The 13,561-nt window shown below is 38.4% G+C and overlaps 1 protein-coding gene across 4 annotated transcripts in view; it reads left to right on the top strand.

Moving 5' to 3' along the window:
- The window catches only part of nbeal1 (neurobeachin-like 1), a 234,448-nt gene extending 224,046 nt beyond the window's left edge, over positions 1-10,402 (top strand). For 2 of the 4 annotated variants that reach the window (XM_087988828.1, XM_087988826.1), the window contains 5 exons: positions 657-773; positions 1,666-1,827; positions 2,881-3,029; positions 4,503-4,638; positions 5,667-10,216. In XM_087988828.1, the coding sequence (XP_087844954.1) occupies positions 657-773; positions 1,666-1,827; positions 2,881-3,029; positions 4,503-4,638; positions 5,667-5,771 (669 nt within the window). In that variant the 3' untranslated portion in view covers positions 5,772-10,216. The other 2 variants (XM_087988827.1, XM_087988825.1) reach the window with 2 other exon arrangements.
- Positions 10,403-13,561: the final 3,159 nt, after the last annotated feature.

Genomic DNA, 13,561 nt, shown 5'->3' with positions numbered 1-13,561 from the left:
TTCAGGCTGATGTAAAAATTCATAAAAATCTACAACAGTCCCATAGAACATCTATTTGAGGAACGTCCATGGTTCTAGGTTTTATCAGGTGGATGCCTAGTTTCAGTCACCAAACAGATTAGTAGTGGTGCATATTTGCAGAAAGTGAGATGCAACTATGAGACTGTGTTAATTATAAACCAGACCTGCTGTTCCTCAGCCAGCTTGGTAATATTTCACTAATAATGAAATTCAGCAATATATTTTACGCTGAACTGGTGAATTCAACCAAGGCAATAGCAAGACCACAGGTATTTGACTTTAATTCTCTTAGATTAGGAGTTTCTCCTGAGTTGAAAGGCAAAGAATTCAAATCCTATTCGGGAAACTTGAGGACAAATTGTAGACTGATTCCCTAATGATAATGTATACAATGAGGCCTAAATATAGATTATCTGCCCATTAGTACATTGTTGGTTGTGGGGCCTTATTGGTTGCCATACAATAGTCACTTTATAGGTCAAAAACACTTCATCACCTGAGTAGGGTAATTTGAAGCCATCTGAAGCACTGTATTAATTCAAGGCTTTCTTGTTGTATTTGGCTGCATGTTTATTCTTGTCTTTCTGAAAACTGATATTCTTCACTGATGTGTTTTCAACTTCTTTTTGATTCAGGGAGGAATAGCCACTGGTTTAGCGCAGAAGCCCATGCAGATACTGTATGGGCACACTGAGGAGATAACGAGTGTGGCTATCAGTACAGAGCTGGATATGGCTGTTTCGGGCTCCAAGGTAAGATTCAGGAGTCCAGCAGGTTGTAATTATTAACTGGTGACATGGCCATCAGTACAGGCCAGAGAATTGATTCCATGTACAGGTACTAACTTCTGGCTCCAAGTACTCATCGTGTTACACTTAACACTTAAAAAAAAAAGGAAAAAATTATTTTTTTATTATTCAAGCGATCAACTAATATAATAGATTTTATTGTTTTGCAGCTGCTTTAGGTTCTTCCAAAAGGGGCGGCACGGTGGCTCAGCAGGTTAGCACTGCTGCCTCACAGCACCAGGGACCCGGGTTCAATTCCAGCCTTGGGTGACTGTCTGTGTGGAGTTTGCACATTCTCCCCGTGTCTGCGTGGGTTTCCTCCGGATGCTCTGGTTTCCTCCCACAGTCCAAAGACGTGCAGGTTAGGTGAATTGGCCATTCTAAATTGCCCGTAGTATTAGCTGCATTAGTCAGAGGGAAATGGGTTTGAGTGGGTTACTCTTCAGAGGGTCAGTGTGGACTTGTTGGGGAGAAGCGCCTGTTTCCACACTGTAGGGAATCTAATCAAAGTAGGAATGTGTCAAAAAAGGATTGGCTGTGTCTTATTGCTTCTTGAGAAAGGAGTGCTGAGGGTGACCCAAATAGCAGGTTGTTAAAATTATTTAAAGCTTTGACAGAATGGCAAGAGAAATAATGTTTCCTTTTTTGGGGAAAAAAAGTATCTAGAGATCCTCAATCAATATCACCAAGGAATCCAATAAGGAATTCTGAAGATTCTGAATAGCACACCTTGGGAGGATAATTGATGGTTGTGTGTTACCTTTATTGTTATCTTGGTTTTCAAGTTGATGTTGACTAGTTGCTGAAGGCTAAATAACCAGATGACTGTCTGATTCCCTTTGTGCACCTCCTCCAGGATGGAACTGTGATCATTCATACCATTCGGCGTGGGCAGTATATGAGGACGCTTCAACCTCCCTGTGTGAGCTCACTCCCTCTCTCCATTCCCAATCTGTCCGTATCTTTGGAGGGGCACATCATTGTCAACACTGTGATAGAGGGAAAATCAAATTTTAAGGTACAACATCAGTGTGGATTTACCGCCTTAAGTGAACTGTGAACGGGTAACTGTAATGTATGAAAACATTATGATATAAAAACATGAATTTCTTGGTGCAATTATGGAATTATTAATCCATTTTTTATACCTCCTATGTCTGCCATTTGCATCCCAGCTGAAGTGAGAGAGACCACAACAGGGTGGAGGCCTCCTGCACCAACAAACCCAGAAAGAAGGGAAAAAAGAATGAAATTGTGTAACGTTATAGATTTGAATAAATTGTGTGCCAGATCAGAGGGGTAGCCAACCCTTTGCATAGCCTGAGCCTCTCAAATTTCCAATCAAGAACTGTGGTACAGAAAACAGTTTTTAAAGAAATCCCAGACTTGAACTACTGAATCATTTACTGTAATTAAATACAATTAAAGTTAATTTGGAGTACCTGTGAACAATTCTGATCCCCTTATTTAGAAAAAACTACATTATTTCATTATAGGTAGTTCAGAGAAAGTTTGCTGAAATGATTCCTGGTATGGAATGATTGTCTTATGACCAAATGTTAAATAGGTTGGGATTGTATTCACTGGAATTTAGAAGAACGAGCTGTGATATCATTGAAACATACAGGATTCTTAAGGGGCTTGACGGAATAAATGCTGAGAGATTCCAATTCCTATTTCCTATGGCCGTAACTCTCTTCCACTCTCTTCTACTACCCCCAGACCCTAAAATTATTTTGCAAACGAACTCTTTTGTTTGCATCTGACATTTCAGTAGAGACTAAGTCACCGGGGCTTTTCAGACACGACAGCTTGAGCTCTTGGTTGGAGTTTAGAAACCTCCCATCGGACATGCTTATAGAGTGCACTAAAGAACTGGCAAGAATAGCCTCGGCTACATGCAGATTCCGACTTTTCCTTCCCACCTACAAACTCCTGAAATTTTGGAGAGGAAGAGGTTGCTGAACTAGCTGGATTATGGGAATATTAAAATCTAGTTAACTGTGTGTTGGAGAGCATTAAGCTAAGTTTCTCTCGGGGCTACCATCCTCCTACCATTTTTTATTTGCAGGATAAGAATGCTCTGCACCTATACTCTGTAAACGGCAAACACTTGGCAAGTGAGATTATAAAAGAACAAGTGACTGACCTTCTTGTCAGTGGTGAACATATTATCCTTGGCAGCATGGAGGGATTTCTCTCTATTCGGGATTTGTACAGGTAAGGTGATTATTAGCAAACATCAGGAGCCAGAAAATAAAATTAATCCCAGACTTCACTTAGGCATATTGTTGATTGTTGTATTAACTCGTATTATTAACAGGCCCTAATTCTAACAGTAGCCCCCTTATGTGAGAGAGCAGCTTGTTTATGAATATTTGTTTTAATCTGCCACGTGTGAAGCATAGCTGCAATGGTTGACAGAAGTTTCAGGTATTAACACTAGATCTCTTTGTGAATCAGGCACTGAAATTATTTTCATCCATGTATAACTTCATTTTAATACTTATTACTCAGTTTGCAAGTAATTCAGGGTTTCTTGAGCGCATGCTGAATTAATTCGTTCCTTGTTCCTGGCTAGTTGGCTTTTAGACATTCCTTTGCAACTGTGTTAAATGAACCATTTTATTTCTCTTCAAATCCCCTCCAACCCCTGTTTCATTGAGAACAAACTTAAATATATTTGTTATTCTTAATGAGTTTGTTTATTTGTGAAGCATCCTCAGGCATGTTTTATTTTATATTAAGGCAAGTTGTACACGTGAAGATGGTGTTTTGTTAACTTAACTGAAATCCAGCTTTAAGGTTGATATAATATTATATTCCTACTTTGGCGTCTGTGATCTCCCACACTCAGTGCTTTGCTGACTGCTTGTCCGCCCCTCCCGACCGCAGCCTCTATTGAGTGACAATAGCAGTGATGTATTGTTGCACTTGATTTGGGTGGTGTGCTGGAAATCAAACTGTGCTATTCCCAGAGTATTCATAAAGTTAAAACATCTAATAAGTGTGCAAAATGCTCGATTTACCAGTTTTTCAGACCCGGGTTGAACAGAAAGTATGGATCAGGTTTATATTCTGAAAAGGATTACTATTTGTTACAAATAAATAAATTCTAGCAAAAGTTAAACAGTTATGAACCATCGTCATAGAACTCTGCAAGTTAAAACCCCACCATCACCAGCCAAAATACATGGGTTATGGGTGAATGAAAGACTAGAAAGGCACTAATTCTCATCGTGTTACTCAAATGACAACAATAAAGAAAAACAAGACAGATATTTTTCAACAAGGTTTTACAGGTTTTTGCAAAGATATTGTTAACTGATACATTCTCATAAATAGAATGTCAATTACAGTTTATAGAAATGTCACAAGTGATTTAATTAACATTGAAATGCATTTGATCGATCAAGTTCAGGAGTCACATGTGAGTCCTTAATAAGTCTCTCACAGCATGGAGCTGAAACTTACAAAATCCTCCTTTAAGCAACCCTCTTTAAAAAGAGCACACACTTCCTGGTCACAAATAGTTAATCCTGCAAACTGCAAAGTTTGTAAAATTATTTAATTGGCTAGAAAGTACTCAGCGCATCTAGAAGTCGTGAAATTAACGCCCGATTCTTCTATTTCTCTTTTTAATGACAGTAGCTGAAGTTGAAGAGCTAACATTTCTGAAACATTTCATTTCAGTCTGAAGCTTAGTGCAGTCCCACTGGCAATGAGATTGCCAATTCACTGTGTATCCATCACCAAGGAGAACAGCCACATCCTCGTAGGACTGGAGGACGGCAAACTGATCATTGTTGGCGTGGGCAAGCCAGCTGAGGTAAAGTCCACAGTTCTGAGCTACATCTACAAGACAGTGGAGAGCTCCCACCTGCCTTTTCTATCTCAGCTCAACCTAAAGTCACCCAGCCAACACTTGGAGCAGTGCAACAGGTTTCAGTTCTCAGCGTCAGACAAGGAGTCAGAAAAGTAAAACTAGGAATATTCGGGGTGACCAAAGGCAGGAGTGGTTCCATATTCTGGCTGCCCTTTTGAATGATGCTACATCCTTTCAGGAAGGAAAAGAAAGGAGTAATATTGAAGGAACAGGAGGATGTAGAGCACCGATGACAAGAACCAGAAAGAGAAAGGGAAGGTTTCATTCCTGTAAAGAGTTGGATTATCCAGAGTTTAGTGTCATCTATTTGCATGATTACCAAAATTAATAAATCCAATTAAGAGCAAATTTCTGTCCATGAAGGGCATGGCTCTTGTAGACATCAAATATAAGGAAACAAATGAATTAAGAATATCTTATCAAAAATTTTATTTTGAAAAAAAAAGTTACATTGATTTATGAGTTTTTGCTTAAAAATTCAAATTGCATCAGTTCTCTCTCACATCGGACTGCTATATTGATATCCATCCATTATTCATCATTCATATTCATTATTCCCAACATGAGATCATAAGATTCTCTGACGATTGTCATTTCAAATATAGCAACTATTTTTATTCTGTGCCTTCAGGACCTATGAAGAAATTTCCATGTCCTAACTCTGAAAGGAGGCAGTTAAATACTAATCCCTGAAAAACATATATATTTAAAAATGGAAGCAAAATTTTTGGATTTCAACATGTTCACTTTTTCCATCATCATCTAACTGAGTCCTTGGCTGGTTCATTCTCATCATTTCCTTTGCACAATGCCAATATATCTTTTTTTTTAAAAAGAGGTATGGAGGTTTGTCAGCTTGAACAAGGAATGATGGAGACACTTATTTTGAGGTCTCTGCTTACTAGATCCTTCATACTGGTGACCTTTTTCCCTCTATTTCTGCTTTTTTTTTCTCTTCCTTCCACAAATAGATGCGATCAGGGCAACTTTCCAGGAAGCTCTGGGGTTCCAGCAAGCGTCTGAATCAGATCTCGTCTGGAGAAACCGAATACAACCCCCAAAGTGAGCTCAAGTGATGGGGTCATAACACCGGAAGGAAAACAAAAGTCCTGTGGCTTCCTGTCTGCTATTACTGATCATTTCTGTTTTTCCTGTTCTCCATCTGATTGTCAGCCATAGGAGACTATGCAACAAATCAGCATGTCCATTTCTGATCATGTAGCACAGATTTCAATGTGCTGAACCTTCCTCTGTCTCCTGTTACAGATAGCAATGGAGCTCACTCACCGCTACCCTAAACAAAAAGAAGCATTATGCTTCTGTGCAAAGAAGGCAGTCCGGTTACTTTTTAATTAAAGGTATTTTTCCTTGAAGGATCATAGCACTGGCAGATGTCTTTAAAAAGATACCTCCTCTCTTCAGCATTTTAAAACACTTAAAAGGATCACTTAAGAATGAAGTTGGTTTGTATCGCAAGTGTTGAGGCAACAAAATCTCACTATCTTGGTAGCCAGGCTGAAATAGAGAGCTCATCTCATCGGGATAGAAACGCTGTGATGCTCCAGCTACTATGTACCTGTGAGGAAAAATCTTACAACTGGAGACAGTCTCCCAGTCTTGCTGCCTGGCATCCTTTTTCCCTTAAAGCTCAAGAGATCATGGTTAGTGTCGTCTTAATGCTCAGTGCATTGACTTTCAACCAAGACAGTGGAAATAATAGATACTTCCAATGTGATTGCCAAACTGGCATTGTTGGAATGATTTTGTCTTTGTAACATATCCCTACCCATCTTTCTTAGCCTCACAAAGCTTTCTTTAAATCATTAGATCAGTTTCATGATAATCGAGCATAATACTTCATGCTGATATGAATTGCTTACTTGTGTCAATCAGTACTATTGCACAAACGTAAATGCATTATTCTCTATTTCCCAGATGTACTGTTCTTCTGTGTGCACTTTATATTGTAAACATAATTTATGGAATCGGAATTATTTTTATTTAACATTTTCTTCCAAATTATTACTTTGCCTAAAGTGTAAACCACTTTGCAGCTGCTAGCAGAAGTGATCCATGCAGGATTTAATTATGTTTAACTCCTCACCAACCCCTGCAACCTAGTTTACCTCTTGATAAGGAGCAGGGGATAGAATAATGAATTGTGGGGTAGTTGGCTTGCTCCTTCTTCAGCAACTACATTGGTAGCAGGGGAGGGGAGTGAAAGAGAGAGAGAGAGGAGAGGTGTTGGGATTGGGAGTACAGAATTCCCATCTCAGGACGTGTTGGAGTTGGAAGTACAGATGTCGCATATCAGGACCGCATCATTCATAGGCATATGGCACCACATAGGCACAAAAATGGTTTATTGTGTAGAGAATAGCATACTGGCATTAGGCATTACGCGTGTCCACCATTGTATTGTGCCATTAGCTTTGAGGATTTTTTTTCCTTGTCACTATATGATGAGTACAAGAGATTGGACAGATAGAATTGTGTAAGGGCCCTGTACCATTTACAGCTGGAAGAAGCTGTGTGGGAGGGAGAGCAAAATTGAATAATGATTTTTTTTAAAAGTCTCATCAATCAAGGTATACCATAGACACTTCCTGATCTGTATGGGCCAACAAATCACAAAGTACATTGGTGGTGGGAACAGTCTGACCTTATTTTATTCTGAGCATTGGCAAATTTAGAAGGTGGACAAGCTGTTTTAAAATGGAATAGTCTTAGGAAGAACTTAAGTAAAATATACAGTCACAGAGTTATTAAAAAATAAAAGCATGGTGCATTAGGCAAATCTGATTTTTTTTTAAATAGCCTTTCAGAGGAATAAGGTTTGTCACTTTGCAGGGAACATAGTTATCACTGTTTCTGTTCTATTCTGAGTCAAATGCCGCTTCACCTCAGAGTGCTGACAAGTGAAGCTGAGTTCTCGATACAAAATTAATTACATACAAGTATACTTACAATGATTGTTTGTAGAGCTGATATTTTATTAAAGGAATGAATAGAAAGATGTTTCAGAACAGATGCATTGCTCGTAGTTTTGATTCATGAAACCCCAGAAGAAAACGTAACCAAGTTATAGCCACTTTCAATTTGCATTTGCCTTTAATTAACTATAGTGTATAAAAGTGAGAAATTTTGATTAGCAGCATTTTCGTGAAAAACATTGCAAACTCTCACTTCGTAGTGACTCAGGAGCTAACTCTGTTCGTTAGGCTGAGATGCCAAGTGGCATTAATAAACAAATATGAAAACATGTCTTTCATCTGACCAGCTATATTTTATCTTGTTTTAAGCAACCGGTTAAAGCATTTCCCTATTTTATTAATGTAAAAATGGGTTTTAAGGAGATTCCTAATCTGGATACCTGCCATGTACTGTTGGGTTGGGCTGTTGTAATTAGGCTCAGACATTGTGAGGAGTTGCGCTGTGTTCTGACGGGCAACTTATTGAAGCATTGTCATTAGATGCAAATATGGGGAAGAGAGATTGTTGCTGAGCAAGATAGATTTGTCTAGGGTTAGATGCACACCTCATTCACCACGCGCTACACTGAAAAGTCTGCTATTGCAGCTGAAATAATGACATCAATGTTAACCTCACGAGGTTAGAAGCTACAATGTGAAGTGGACTACATTAGTTGTCAGTTAGATCAAGTTTGCATACTTGATGTAGCTCATGAACTATCAAGCTTTGCAGGTGTTAGGATATCAATAGTCGTGCTAACTTTATTGTATTGCAACAGCAGAGATGTGCAAGACTCTCCATACCTCTGTATGTTGAATCTGATTCATTGTACCATATTTTATGAATCAGATTAATTTGGCAACTTGGATCTAATATTTAACTCTACTTGCATAAATATTTCTGCAAACTTAACCTGAGCCTTCATGTGGCACCAGTAATTTACTATTCAAAATAGGGTTCCCATAAATTATAACATGCAAGCATTATTTGATCATAGCATATCATTGTATTTTAAGGAGTTAATTAAGGTAACATAAATAAGTTGAGCAAAATATTCAAATTTTTATATATTTTCCAATAACTGCTTTGGCATTTCACTGCAGAAATGGTTTTCATGTACATTTCATTTTGGGGAATGTTTTATGCCAATGGAGTGTTTCAGTGCTTTAAAAATCTCTTGATTTTTAATCTGATTTGTGAAAGTGTACTGTGTATAATATTGTTATTATTCTGTGCTTTTTAAAGAAAAATCTCCATCTACCATGTTTCCAGCCACGTTTTGTGCAGTGCCCAGGAGGTGACCGATTCTACCTTGTATTTCAGATTGACTTGTAATTTAACTACACACTTCTGCGCTTGTATATTTGATTTTTTTTAATATATGTATAGTGTGTTTGTTGAAGGTGACCTTTTTTGCACTTTTCAGGTACTGCAGATTGTAAAATGTAAAGCTCTGATGTACACATTATCTGTACATAACAAATTTATCAGATTAGCTTTGTATACAGAACCAATAGGACTCAATGCAATAAAGGTGGGATTATAAGGGTTGGGGTGTTTGTGTTTTGTGCAGATGTTAACTGTAAGGACTGTTGCAGAATGTTTGCACCAAAATAATGAAGAATTTTAAAAATAAAGTGTCTTCATTTTAAAAATTAAATTTTCAGTGATGTGCCCACTGACTTTTCTTACAAGCAGAAGGGATTGGTGTGATGTGGAAGTTGAATGATAAACAGCCTCTCCACGCAATTTGAATAGCAACATAAATGGATTGATGTTGAAATACAATTTAAAAATAAAAATTAAGGCCCATTTAGTTTTCTTGTCTATTATCAGATCGAAGTCCAGCTGTACTATGCAGAATGGATTGAAGTCTTCCTTTGCTAATTGCATTAACAATCCTGAGTTTTCAGACAGTAAATCATCAAAGTGATGGAACTGTCTGTACATAATACTCTGGTCATATCGTTTTAGCTGATGTCTTAGATGAATGGTTCAAGCCCAGGCTACAGTGTTCATTAAATGCTTGCTTTGAATGTAGTTTAATAATTTTTATATTCCTTGTCCATGACGCTGGCAAGTTTGGTTCCATTTAGCCCTCTGGGATCTGGTCCTCCCGGCCAATGTCCTAATTCTCATTTCTGTTAGCTGTACCACTTGTGATCTTTGTAAAGTCTCCTTCCAATCAATGGAACACTTGCAGAACTGACTATTGTCAATGAGTTGCCTTAATTTGTGGTTTGGATAAACATGAAATCTTCACAAGTTACAAAATTGCATTGTTTTGAAAAAATCATATAAGCTTTTGAAGTCTCACATTTTGTATATGACAGTCTCTCTGCCTCCTTCATGTGTCTGAAGACTTTGAAAGTTACTGAGGTATTGGTAAACCATTTAATTCTGTTGCAGCAATTTTTGCAAAGAACACAGTCAAGTTTCTTCAATCAAACAAGACTGCATCTCCATTCAAACAACCCTATGTCTTGACTGTACAAAGATAATTCACACGTCCACAATGCAAGAATGTCAGCTTTTGATACTTTTATATCATTGCTTACTGTTAGTATGTGAAAAGTTGATTTTGCCTTTTCTGAACTTATAACACTGTGTTGGAACATTAAGGCACTATGCATGCTATTAGCATCCACCCATCATCTGCTTTGCTGTCTATTTTATGAATCCATTTTCAAGAATTAAAAATTTAAAAATGAGAAGTGATCTGTTTGTCACCTTTAAAATATAAAGCCAACAAGATGGGACAATTCTGGACTTAGTTTTAAGGAATAAAGTTGGGCAGATGCAAGGGTTATTAGTGGGGCAGCATTGTAGTGGTAATGACCAGCCCTTAGACTTAAAGTCATGGAAAGCATTAAAATGACTGCATTAAAAAGTTGTAACTTGACAGATGCCAATTTCACTAATCTGTATTGAGCAAATGTGAACCAAACCCATCCACTTTAATATAAATCAATGTCTGAATAGAGTCATTGAGTCCAAAACAATTATGTTCCCACAGTTTTGGAACCTCTTGGATACTGAGGAGCATAAAAGATGATATAAGGCAAAATAAGTGAAGCTGCTGTCTGATGTTGAGCACTCAATGTACTGCAGAACAGAAAAAGTGCAGGGGCAAAATTCAATAAGAAATTAAGGAAAGCAAAGAGAGGACATGAAGAAATGTTAGTAAATTCAATCCAGGAAAATCCAAAGATATTTAATAAATATTAAGGAAGAGGTTTAGGAACTAAAAGGACTCTATGTGTAGAAGCAGAAGACATAAGCTGATTCTTAATGAATACTTTGTGTCTGTTTATAAATGAACAGGAGTTGAGGACGAGTGTGAAAAAGGATCGACTTTGTTTCCTATTTTTAAGTGATGAGATGCTGTTAAATATTGGTATTGAAAGAGATTTTGTGTCCTGGCTTACAAATTGCAAAGTAAGTGTGTTAGTATGGCCAACAATTAAGAAGGTAAGTCATGTGTTGGCCTTTATTGTAAAGGAAGTCTTGCTGTGACGATACAAAGATTTGGTGAGAAAATGGCCACTCTGAACCAATATAAAATGGTGCAAAATGTTGGCTATTGTGTTCCGAAAGAGGAAAAACAGCCATGAAGGCGTATAAGTAAAGTATGAACAAGGGACAAGGTGACAAAGAAATTCAGATTTCCAAAAGACATCAAATCTTCACGTTAAAGAGCAGCCAGTGTCACACCATCAGTTTGCAATATACAAAAGACAGCAGCAAGCTAACATCCCAGACGTTCATGACAAGTTTAATCAAATCATCCTTGTTTCTTTTAAATTTCAGTGATACAGCCCAAGTTTGTGCAATTTCACCTTGTAATTTCACTCCCTTGGAGTTTCATCCAGGGCAACTTTATTGAAAATGAAGTGGACTGCTTTCTGTTTACTGCCAAGCAAACCCTGAGTGAGATCTGAAAACAGGTCTCCCAGGTCCAACTGCATCAAGACTATTTCCATTCTCTTGAGTATGGTGTCAAAGTATTTCATAAGTTTATCTTGAGCGTGGCCAAGAATTGGCAGTATTTGGAAGACTGCTATAAACTCTTCCCCCATTTTGAGATTTGAGCAATTTACTTACTGTGTTCTCTCTAATGGCACGGTGGCACAGTGGTTAGCACTGCTGCCTCTCAGCGCCAGAGACCCAGGTTCAATTCCCGCCTCAGGCGATTGACTGTGTGGAGTTTGCACATTCTCCCCATGTCTGCGTGGGTTTCCTCCGGGTGCTCCGGTTTCCTCCCACAGTCCAAAAATGCGCAGGTTAGGTGAATTGGCCATGCTAAATTGCCTGTAGTGTTAGGTGTAGGGGAATGAGTCCGGGTGGGTGCGCTTCAGCGGGTCAGTGTGGACTTGTTTCCACACTGTAAGTAATCTAATCTAATAACTGAGTGACCTCTTTGACTCAGACAAAACCTCAATTGTGAGCGGACATGAGTTGGGAGTCTCTCATGTCATAGTCCTTAGTACCCTGCCATAATTTTAACTTCTGTGAGGGTGGCACATGTTTAATTTGGAAATGCCCTTTTGTGACACAGTAGTAGTGTCCCTGCACGTGGACCAGAAGGCCTGGGTTCAAGGCTCACCTGTTTCAAAGATGTGTAATAACATCTCTGAGCAGCTTGATTAGCAAAAATAGGTATGAACCAGAAAGTGAATTTTCAGTTGTTACTATCCTTTGCAACCTAAGGAAAAAATATACCTCAGTGGTCACTTAATTGTTACACCAGACCATATTGCTGCTGGAAACTGAATTTGGTACTTTTGTCAGGTACACTGGCACAAGGTGTCTGATATAAAGTAACTGCCCAGCAACCGGGTTTGGATTGGTTTAAAACAGCAAGTTACCATTAATTTGAAAGAAAGCAAGTTCACGCACAGATCCACAGTAAGTGGTAATGCATTGTCCCTTTTCACTTGGAAAAGAATTAGCACTCAAACATTCTGCAAAAAGAAAGTGAAGTTCCAGCCAAGAACCAAGTCTCAACAGCCAGCTACCAAGTTGACATTCACTGCAGTCAACATCACCGTGCTATCATAACCCTAAACCCAAACAAACTGTCAGTAAAGTCATCTCATTCCAACCTTTAATCCACAGAATTCTGCGTATTTATTTGCCTGTATTTTCTACCAAGTGATGTTCTTAACAAGATTATTTGTCTCATCTCTCAGTTCTACCTTTGCATGATGTGTGTTTGGATTTAAAAGGAGTATAATTTTCAGTTTGCATTCAAAATTAATTTGTTTATGCCACATGTTTAACATTCTTGTTTATTAATGAAACTTTCTGTGATTGGGTCATGGTCAGGCATTAAATATCCTCAAGATGAAATTGGTCATATTTCACAGCTTGTGATGATGTGTAGACTAATGGGGCTTAATTTGTAATGCATTGTTTCTACAAGGGTCATGCTGAATGATGGAGCTTATTTCAGGCCAAGAACATTGATGTCCTCTTCCAGGGCCTGATATAGTCATAGAGATGTATAGCACGGAAACAAACCCTTCAGTCCAAAGCATCTGTGCCGACCAGTTATCCTAACCTAATCTAGTTCCATTTGCTAACACTTGGCCCATATTCCTGTAAACCCTTCCTATTCATATACCAATCCAGATGCATTTTAAATGCTGTAATTGTGCCAGCCTCCACCACTTCCTCTGGCAGCTCATTCCACCACCCTCTGCGTGAAAAAAGTGCTCCTTCAGTCCCTTTTATATCTTTCCCCTATCACCCTAAACTTATGCTCTCCAGTTCCGGACTCGCCCATCTCAGAAAAGACATTGTCTATCCTATCCATGCCCCCTCATGATTTTATAGACCTAAGTAAGGTGTCCCCTCAGTCTCCAGTGCTCTAGGGAAAACAGCCCCAACT

This window comes from Chiloscyllium plagiosum, unplaced genomic scaffold, assembly GCF_037043375.1.
Source record: "Chiloscyllium plagiosum isolate Xiang-an unplaced genomic scaffold, Cpla_swu_hap1 HiC_scaffold_7, whole genome shotgun sequence".
Classification (NCBI taxonomy): domain Eukaryota; kingdom Metazoa; phylum Chordata; class Chondrichthyes; order Orectolobiformes; family Hemiscylliidae; genus Chiloscyllium; species Chiloscyllium plagiosum.
Note: the sequence above shows the minus strand (reverse complement) of the source record. Positions and strands in the feature narration are given on the sequence as shown.